General features: G+C 36.9%; 1 protein-coding gene across 1 annotated transcript; it reads left to right on the top strand.

Moving 5' to 3' along the window:
• The first annotated feature begins 528 nt into the window (after positions 1 to 528).
• LOC122665847 (endoglucanase 5) lies at positions 529 to 6,230 on the top strand. The gene is made up of 10 exons (XM_043861981.1): positions 529 to 738; positions 1,056 to 1,268; positions 1,388 to 1,588; positions 3,428 to 3,514; positions 3,868 to 4,032; positions 4,210 to 4,333; positions 4,469 to 4,632; positions 5,069 to 5,402; positions 5,580 to 5,672; positions 5,849 to 6,230. Exons 1-10 carry the CDS (start codon positions 529 to 531, stop codon positions 6,136 to 6,138), a joined length of 1,881 nt encoding a protein of 626 aa, XP_043717916.1. The 3' UTR covers positions 6,139 to 6,230.
• The last annotated feature ends 4,336 nt before the right edge of the window (positions 6,231 to 10,566 follow it).

Genomic DNA, 10,566 nt, shown 5'->3' on the forward strand with positions numbered 1-10,566 from the left:
CGTGGGAAGCCAGGCCGGCTATGCTCCATGTAACCCAACTACTACAATTCAGAACAAACAAGAACGGTTTTTGAAGCATGAGCGGTGGTAGTGTTGGTTGTAGCTGATTTTGACAATTTTCAATCTCTTGGAAGGGCCATGTGGCCCCTTCTTTATATTTCTTGCTCCCACAATAGAGTTGGTCAACTGATCCAACGGCCATGAATTTATTAATAGGTTGACCAAGTTGTATGTTGTGTTCCTTAATACCATACAAGCTTGCAACAACCTATCTCTTCTCCCATTCATCTGAAATTAAAAAACAGAACAATACATGAAGACGTGGGTAGCTCTACTCTCTCATCTCTAGAACTGAACGTGGAAGCTACCACTCTTTGTTTCCCACTAATGGCTCTCATTTTTTTTCTTAATAATATGATTAGAGATTTCTAGTTTCTTTGTTCTCTCATATAAACCAAACCCACTTGGACAATTTCCTCTGCTACACATCCATACCTTCCAAAGGGTCACTGAGTTAAAAAACGAATCATGAAGACTCTTACAAACTTTGTCTACTTAGCCATTTTCGTCGGCCTATTGGACTCACCGGCGATCAAAATTGCGGCAGGATTCGATTATGGAGATGCCCTTGTTAAGAGTTTGATGTTCTTTGAAGCACAAAAGTCTGGTAAACTACCAGCTAATCACCAAGTCAACTGGAGAGGGGATTCTGGACTCAGTGACGGGTTTCAGCAGCAAGTGAGTCTCTCTCTCTCTCTAATGGGGGTTTCTTGGGGGAAGTTTCGAAGTTTCGAACTTTCTGGGTTAGGGTTTTCTTATATATTGCAGCTATTTTTCGAGAGATGTGAGAAAGGGTTTGTATTTTTGCTTCAAAGAAATAATAGAATCGTACTATGCTACCGTACCGTAGATGTAGCCTTCCTTCTTGAGGGTGAACCACGTATAATCTTGTCTTGTGTGTGTACGATTTCTCTTTCTCTTTACATTTCTTCTGCAAAATTGTTATTCTGTTGCGTTATTTTTCTAACAATGAGTTGGGAATGCAAAATTTGCAGGTAGATTTGGTGGGAGGGTATTATGATGCAGGTGATCATGTGAAATTTGGACTACCAATGGCTTTCACAGTAACAATGCTTGCATGGGGAGCTATTGATTTCAGCCATGAAATAGCTGGTGCCAATCAAATGGGAAACACCTTAGATGTCATCAAATGGGGAACTGAATACTTCATCAAGGCTCACTCTCAGCCTAACGTTTTATGGGCACAGGTAAGAAGAAGAGTCACCACCGAGTCACCACCGAGTTGACTCATTTGATTACATGAATGAAATATAGATTATTAGCCCAATTGGTTTAATTATAATTATATGAATTAATAATGTGTTAGGTTGGAGATGGTTATTCTGATCACTATTGTTGGGAGAGACCAGAAGACATGACGACACCAAGAACAGCTTACAAGGTAGATGAACAACATCCAGGGTCTGATGTTGCAGGAGAAACAGCGGCAGCCATGGCTGCAGCATCATTGGCTTTCAAGCTTTACAATTCTACGTATTCAAGCCTCTTGCTAGCGCATGCTAAACAGGTGCGAGTAGATCACGCATGGCATGCACGTCTAAGCAAGACGTGTGTACGTGGCATGCACCTCCTCGTTATTTGAGAATTATTCGTTCTAAAATAAATAATTCGGATGTTATTTTTAATATTTGTAGTACATGTTTATTATATAAATAATATAAAAATTGGGATAACATTTGTTTCATTAATAAAAAAATATAACAAAATATGAAAAATCATAACCAATGAGATCTCTTTGATAAAGATAAACTTTAGGGTGATATGCAATTCTTGATTATATATATATTTTTTGGGAAGTAGTTTTGAGTGTGGCCTACGCCAGCACTCCCATGAGTCTATCTCTCTCCTCCTTAAAACAAGGGGGTAGAGATGTCTTTTCACATGGGGAGGAGAGAGATAGACTCATGGGACTGCTGGCGTAGGCCACACTCCCGGACAGAGATCTTTTTCCCCTATTTTTTTTAATAAACCTTGACTATATGATTTGATTAAAACATTAGGTCATTTTTTTTTACCTAATATTCAACTTAAGACATTTTGAATTGATCATGGATATTTAATTGAGTTACGTGTGCCAAAATATTTGTTCTTAACGATTCTATGGTTCTAAACCATCAACCAAAAAAAAAATAAAAATTAAGGACCATTTTTTTGTTATCCACTTCTAAATTCTAACAAAAAATTCTAACCAAGAATTTACATTGTGGATAATTAATTTTTATCTTTTTTAAGTAGTCATTAGCTAATAGTTGTTTAATTCAATAAATAATTACCGAATCCCATAAGTTATGATGGGTTTGGATTTTGGGTTGGTTATATACCAAATTTTAATTTCAAATTCATTCATTTACTCTCCCATATATAAGTCCATGTACCTTTCTTATGCATCTGAATTTTTTTTAATGATTTACTTTGTCGTATGAATTTTTATTTTTTATTTTTATAACGTGGAACATCTGGGGACCGACCTCATGACATTGTCCTGCGTCCTTTACCAGGCGAGCTAGAGTTGGGTTCACATTCTCGTACATGAACGTATGAGAATGGGCTCCAACCATCCAGATGGCATCCACATGGTGGGACCCACACATAATGGATTCCAACTTGATGATTGGAACCCATTCTCGTACATTTACGTGACGAGAATTGGAGCCCACCTCGCCCAGCTAACACCCCAAGATATCATAGGACTAATTTTATTTGAGCTGAAACTTGATTTGTAAGCTAGGGACCTTGGATTCTAGGTTTTCTAGTTTCCCACCAAATTTCAACTATAGCAAAAATAGCTGCTCAACCAACAAGAGTATGTCCTCAAAAAAAATTTTGTTGGTGTGGGCTGCCATGGATTTGGGTTGAGCACATTGTGACCATACTTTGAAGGATTGGATCAGCATTCGTCGACCAAAATTGGAATCCACAAATCTTGGTTCCGGATTGCAATTATGCCTAGTTTTTAATGGATTTGGGTCTTTTGTAGCGCGACATAAAGTGTAGCGCACCATCTGACGGTCTAGAGTGTTTGAGCACGCAGCCCAGCACACAGGTGGGGTGTTGGGAACTAAGTGTTGGGCTGCGTGCCCAAGCACTGTGGGCCATTAGATATACGCTACACTCTCTGTCGCGTTTGAGAGGAACCCAATGTATTTTTAATCAGTCATGAATACATTTAGATCTTCAATTTTTACCATTTTTTCCCTTTCTGTTGAGTAAAATGGCAACAAAAAAATTTCAATAGAGCAAAATTATAAGAGTGATAAATCAAAACTCAAAAAATAAAAAAATTTAAGAAAATCTTTGCTTCTTCTTCCCAATTTTATATGACGATCTTGACTGAAACGCATTGCAGCTTTTCTCATTTGCTGATACTTTTCGAGGTCGGTACGATGACTCGATCACATGTGCTCGAGAGTTCTATCCCTCATCTGGTTATTCAGTAAGAAACTATTCTTTCTCCCTCCATTCTTTTTTAGTATTTTGCTTAGATTGCTTCTTGTGTGATTGTTCTATCTCTCTGCATCTGGTATATTTCAGGGTTTCCAAAAAAATTTAGTCTTTTTGGCAAAATTTAAATTTCAACAAAAATGGAAACCAACACAGATTTAGCTAATGACCTACAAGTTTATTTATTCCCTCTTTACCAGCTCCAAAGAACTAATCCTTATATAGGGTTTCAGCTAGGGTTTTAGTATTTTCAAATACATCCTTCCTCATCTTATTTGTCTAGAAATTCTCTTGCACTTTATTCAACTTTTTGTTTCTCATTAAATAAGTGCTTATCTGGTGAAGGATGAATTGTTATGGGCTGCTACCTGGCTCTTCAGAGCAACAGGAGACCAATACTATCTCAAGTATGTCTCTGATAATGCTGGTGCCTTGGGTGGCACTGGATGGGGTATGACAGAATTCTCTTGGGATAACAAATATGCTGGTGTACAGATCCTTCTTTCTAAGGTATATAAAATTACTTCTCTTCAAGATATATAATTATACTGTAATTCCTTCTTTCCATTTTGATCATTTCAAGGACTACTGTGCTTGATTTGATTCCCCCCTTGTTCTTGATAAAGGATTACTAATTCTGCATTACTTCTGGAAATAATTGATCTAAGATTCAAAGTTCTAATGCAGGTATTATTGGAAGGGGCTGGTGGCTATTACAGTTCTACTCTAAAGCAGTATAAGGCAAAAGCAGATTTTTTTGCTTGTGCCAATCTGCAAAAGAACAATGGCTATAATGTGCCTTTGACTCCAGGTACTCACTAGTTTTCTAGTACCAATGAGCCCTTTTTGATTAATTAGCCCCTTTGAATGGTGAAAGAAAAGGGTGCAAGTCTCTTGATCTTGATTTGGATATCTGATTTTCTTTTTCTTGGCTTGCTATTGTTAGGGGGCTTGGTGTATTTGCACCAGTGGAATAACTTGCAGTATGCCTCATCTGCTGCATTCCTTCTCGCAGTCTACTCTGATTATCTTTCTGCAGCAAATTCTGTGCTAAGTTGTCCAGGTGGCCAAGTCCAAGCTGATGCTCTCATGAAGTTTTCTCAATCACAGGTATTAGTAGTTCCTTCAGATTAATTTGGTCTTAGAAAGATTAACAGCATCTATCGAGAACTCGCAACAAACATACTCTCCATTGCCAATGATGTTGTGATTTGAAGATCAAGGAATGGACCTGAACTTTCAGATTCTCAACTTCTATTTCAGTTAGGATGATAAAATTTCTCCTTGAATTGAGCTTTTGTAGAGTTCCATATATAATTTCTGCCTAGAAAATTCAATTGATATGGTGCCAATGGGTTGGGAATTAAGTGAATCATCCAGAAGGTGAAAGCCAAGTTATAGAAAATTTCCCACTTAATTGATTAATAAACCCACTAACAGGAAGAAAGAAAAAATCATTCTTACTGTTAGTTCAGAAACATGATTATGGTTCATCATTTTTGTTTTAAAACTAGTGACTATATTGTATCTGCTTCCACATCCTCAGGCTGATTACATTCTTGGAAACAATCCGAAGTATATGAGTTACTTGGTTGGGTTTGGAGAGAATTATCCAGCTCATGTTCACCATAGAGGTGCTTCAATTCCTTCTCTATATTCTCTCCGATCTACCATTGGCTGTGTCCAAGGGTTTGAGGAATGGTATAATCGTCCCGAGGGAAACCCCAATGTTTTGGTTGGAGCTCTTGTGGGAGGTCCAGACAAGTCTGATGGCTTCCTTGATGAAAGGTCAAATTATGAACAAACAGAGCCTACTATTTCTGGTTCTGCTCCTCTTGTAGGCCTCTTCTCCAAGTTGCAGAGTCTCATAGGAACTTCAGGTTGGTGAACACAGTTTTGATATTCTTTGTGTTTCACTTCATTTGTTCAAAATGTCCATTACAAGCATGCATTTTCACTTTTGAGTCTCATGACAGTGCTACTAGTTAATTTAGATTCTTAATCCTCTGTTGAGATAATGGCATATTATCTAAGGCCTGCTCTCCTTAAATTTTCAGGTTCTTATCACAAGCCATCACCAGTGCCCCAACATAAACCATCGCCAGTACCCCACCACTATACAGCACCAGTACCCTACTATGGAAAATCAAGTAAGTAGTAGAATAATTTAACTCAAAGATTCTAGGAGGTTCATTAAGTGATCAAAGTCTGAACATTTCTAAGCTATTTGGTAATGTTAGGATAATTCTAATGATTCTTTACTAATTCCATTAGTTTTGTATTGGCTTGATTTTAATGGGTTTGGATATGTCATGACTTCTGGCAGAGGTACCAGTTGCATTCCTTCACTCCATAACTGCTACCTGGAGGATCGGACGAATGGCCTACTATCGCCATAAGGTTGTCATAAAAAACACATCCATGAAGCAAATCACATACCTTAAACTGGCTTTTGAAAACCTATCAGGGCCAATATGGGGCCTTTCGGCAATTGCAGAGAAGAATGTGTATGAACTTCCTCATTGGATCAAAGTATTGAAACCTGGTTCAGAGTGCATCTTTGTTTATATTCAAGGAGGACCTCAAGCCAAGATTTCAATTTTAAGCTACTATTGATCACACCTGAAGAGGATTCACACTCACATATAGTGAAAGGAAATAGAATTTTCATGGTTCTATGAGGTTCATATACTGTCAAATATATAGTTACTAGGTCTCCACATTTTAATATCAATGAACCTTATATTTTCTCTTGCTTAAATTGTGATGAAAATTTTGTTCCAAAACAATGTAAAATGTCCTCTTTTAGTTGTACTTTTTGAGTGTTCATTCCAGGTTACTTCAAAGTTGAAGGTAAGCCTCAATAGACTAAAGAGCATGACCTAATCTTTGAGTCAAATACTTGGCATTTCTAACAATTGTCTAACAATTGTCACTACATTTGGTTAAGTATTTAGGAATATTTAACTTGTTCCTTTATACAATTTATTAATTAAGTTGAACCAAACTTTCCAACTATGGCCAAGATTGAATGCAACAGTTAGTTGAAACTAGTGATGTAAGCGGATCGGATTTAGCTCGGATAGTGCTATATCCGCATCCGCATCCGCATCCGCATCCGATTAGCTTTTGGACGGATTCGGATAGTGCTAAATGGATACGGAGACGGATATGGATCGGATATTTTATCGGTTTACATGTAAATATAGCTTTTTGGATAGCTATAGCCTATCCGTATCCGCATCCGTTTAGCTTTCGGACGGATTTAGATAATGCTAAACAGATACGGACACGGATACGGAAACGGATTTCGGCTATTCATTTACAACCCAAGTTGAAACCCCTGCAAGTTGTTCCAGGTCCCAAGAGACCAATGCTTGAGACTCCTATCCTTCTTCCCCTTGACCAGGCCTTACTCCCACTCCTCTCTCTGATATTAGTGCTTCTGTGGTGGTCTTGTAACCTTAGGACTAGTTACACTTCAAACCAAGACAAAAAGAGCTGTAACAACACTTGGAGAGAAAGAAAAAAATAAACTTTACCTTAAGAACCCAGCTTGCTAGTAAGTAGGCTTCTCAAGTTAAATAGTTCTAAGCTACTCTGATTATTGAGCAAGTTCTCATTCTCCCATGGTGAAAGAGAAATTTTTTAGACATAAGATCTGGCCCTCTAATTTAACCGAGGAAGGGTATTTTAGACTTTTGTGGCTTCATAAATAAGGGCAGGAGTAAATGATTCTCTTTACTCTGGGTGGGTGACGAAAACCTTTGGCTTAAAATATTTTACAGAAATGAAAAACAATGTAAGTATTAGAAAAAGAGAATGTCTTACCAAAATACAACAACATAACCTTATCCCAACTAAATGGGGTCGGTTACATGGATCCTCACTCTCCAATCAGTACTATTCGAAATCATACATGATATGAGGCCTAAGCTCTCCATGTCTTTCCTCACCACTTCTCTAATGGTTATTTTAGGCTTGCCCCTGCCTCTTTTAGATCGTTCAATCCATAGTTAGTAAGTTCGGGAATCGTAATAATACGGGAACGGATACGTACGGCAGTCAAATGGACTGTACAGCAATAATACTTTTCAAAAAATCCAAAGCAATAAAACGCTACGGCAATAATATGGTATGTGTTTAATACGGTTATTGTGTAAAAATCCGGGAGCAAAAATACGGACATATATTCACTATGCAACAGGCATGTACACTCACTGTAATTATTATTTGTTGCTAGTGTATCTCATCATTGTTAACCTATTACTTTGTAGAAAGAATTTTTCTTGGTAGGTTTTCTATTTGACAATTCTAAAAAAGATTGTAAATGTGAAAACACCTGAAAGAACCAACAGTTCCTTGTAATGGAATTATATCCTGAGTTATGTTGAAATGCAAAGTCTGTACCTTGTAACAACAATTTATCAATAGAAAAAAAGTTAGGTTCTTTTGTTTATGGCAAATCTCTCCATTATCATCAATTTAATTGTACATGGAGCTAAAGACAATAGAGAAAGGCGTGGATAACAGCAGGTGCATCATTATATATATAAAATTTCTGACGATTGATAATTGTACATATATCAACAGCGACAAGCAGCAATTCATGGAGGAAAAGGGCAAATTTTTTAAAACAAACCTCACCACTTAACCACTCACTCACACACCCATGACCCACCCCCACGAGGAGGAGAGACATTAAGTAGTATTTCACTATTTCCGCACACCACGACTCGTATCTGTGACATTCATTGGTGAATTCTGACCAGAGATATGATCCAGTGTTTTAAAACCCAAAAAACACTCCTCAACTTAAAACTCAGAGATGGAAAAGAACGGAGGGGAAAAGGATTCTGAATAAAGTCACTCTTTACTGGAGCATCCCAACGCCTCCATTGCACATGGCCATGTCACCTCAAATGACATTCTCGTAGCTTATCATGTATTGAAACTCATAAATTTGCTCTAATATAGTCATTTCTTATTTTATCTTTCATAGTTTTGCTACACATCTCAACACCCTCATCTCCGCTGCACTCAGTTTATCTATTTGGTGCTTATGAACTACCCAACATTCAAAACCATGGTTGTTCATATGACAGTCCTATAAAATTTTCTTTTATTTAAGATTAAATACAGATACCTAAAATAATCACTTTGTGGAATCTCCCTCTCATCAATATTCACTATCTCATTAACCATCCTAGTGTGACAAAAATCACACCATATACTCTGTCTTGGTTCTACTTTATCTTTTTTTGTTCTTTTTTTTTTTTTTTTTTTTTTTTTTTTTTTTGTAATTGGTTCTACTTATCTTAGAACCTTTAGATTCCAATGTTTATCATGCAACTTGGCATTAATCCCTGCTTTTGACTCATCCACCAAAACAATATCATTAACAAAACACATACACCAAGGAAACTCATCTAGAGTGTTTATAATTAAATCTTCCATGACAAGTGCTAACAAATAAGAGCTTAAAGAAGACCCTTGATGTAATCCAATTGAAGTTGGAAATTCGCTACCTTAACCCCCCCCCTCATCCCTCACAATTCTTATGCTAGTAACCACACCATCACACATATATGTAATTATGTTCACATATTTACTTGAAACTCTTATCTTCTCCAATATATTAACTCTCAAGGGATACACTCACATGCTTTTTCTGAATCAATAAAAACCATATGGGAACCCTTCTTGCCCCCTCTAAATGCTTTTATTAGTCTCCTCAGAAAATAGCTTCCATCATGAATCTTCCTAACATAGAACTAAATTGCTTCTATGAAATAATAGTTTCTTTTCTGAAGTGGTTTCAATAACCTTCTCCCAACGTCATAGTATGACTCAATAGTTTTATACTACTATATTATTACAACTCTAAATATCATTTTTGGCAACCCAACCACAATTTGGCATCCAAACCACAATGTTTTTCCTCCATTAACATGACATTTTCCATGTACTCATAATGCAATACGATGTAAATATTTGAGAAACAACTCCATTATTTGCCACATGGGTTAGTCCATGTAAACAGAGGACCACATAAACATCTCGTTGGTACATTTCAATTTAAAATGTGTAGAAGCAATTTATATTTCATATTCATTACCATTTGATGACATTTTAATTGGGAAAAAAACAAAATCTGTTTGGGAGCATGGAAACTCTGTTTGGGAGTGTTGTCTATGACAACTGTATTTCTCTCCTCCCCATATGAAAAGAAAAAGAAAGAAATAATATTCATTTCCATTTGACGACCTTTTAAGAATTAAGAAAAAGAACTATGATTGGGTCGTGGAACTTGGGAATACTAGCGAAGGCAACACTACGGGACAGAAAACTACTTCCCCAATAAGCAAATTTAAACTTAGAAACGAGATGTACGTGGGATCATTATCAAAAAGACATTTTATTTCAAACAAGTTTAATTTTTATTATTAAAATAAAACAGAACGAAAATGACCATCTGCCTCAAATCTAAACTAGACATGAAACAGAACGTAAGTCATTGATCCAGAAGATAAAACACACAGCTTCCGCTAATCTCAGTTAAAAGGGCATCGTAATGGACCACGAAGGTCAGCGAATGTCTTTATTTCAGTCCCAATTACGTTCAATCCAAATTACTATACAAACCAATTCTTTCCCTTTGGGCCTTTGAAGCCTTTTACTAATAATATTAGTCAGGTCAAAAAGCATTTTTATGTAAAGATTCTCCATTTTTTTTAGATGGGAGCACCGAAACTAAACTAGCTTTTGAAGCTCTATATATCTACCAGTAGTTCAAAATGATTAAACCATGGGAGAGGGTTCTCCTACCTAACAGCATATGGGAGAGTATCATGCCCTTTTGGGGGTAGAAGCCAGTGTACCATACCCAGTGTCTCAGAAAACCTTTTCCCTTGAACTATATTTCATTTAATGGGAAAAAAAAAGTGTGCAGGAATGTAGCCTACAGCACTTCAATGAGTCTGGAGTAAGGAGTCTGGACAGAGTTCTAGATCAACTCATCATATTCAACAAAACAGATTATGC

Source organism: Telopea speciosissima, chromosome 6 (assembly GCF_018873765.1).
Source record: "Telopea speciosissima isolate NSW1024214 ecotype Mountain lineage chromosome 6, Tspe_v1, whole genome shotgun sequence".
NCBI classification, from domain to species: Eukaryota; Viridiplantae; Streptophyta; class Magnoliopsida; order Proteales; family Proteaceae; genus Telopea; species Telopea speciosissima.

What these genes read in the sequence shown, in the direction of transcription:
- LOC122665847 (XM_043861981.1), top strand. Translation starts at nt 529, where the DNA reads ATGAAGACTCTTACAAACTTTGTCTACTTAGCCATTTTCGTCGGCCTA. An exon ending in TACAGATCCTTCTTTCTAAG is followed by an intron (nt 4,033 to 4,209) that starts GTATATAAAATT and finishes GTTCTAATGCAG; the next exon opens with GTATTATTGGAAGGGGCTGG. An exon ending in ACCCTACTATGGAAAATCAA is followed by an intron (nt 5,673 to 5,848) that starts GTAAGTAGTAGA and finishes GACTTCTGGCAG; the next exon opens with AGGTACCAGTTGCATTCCTT.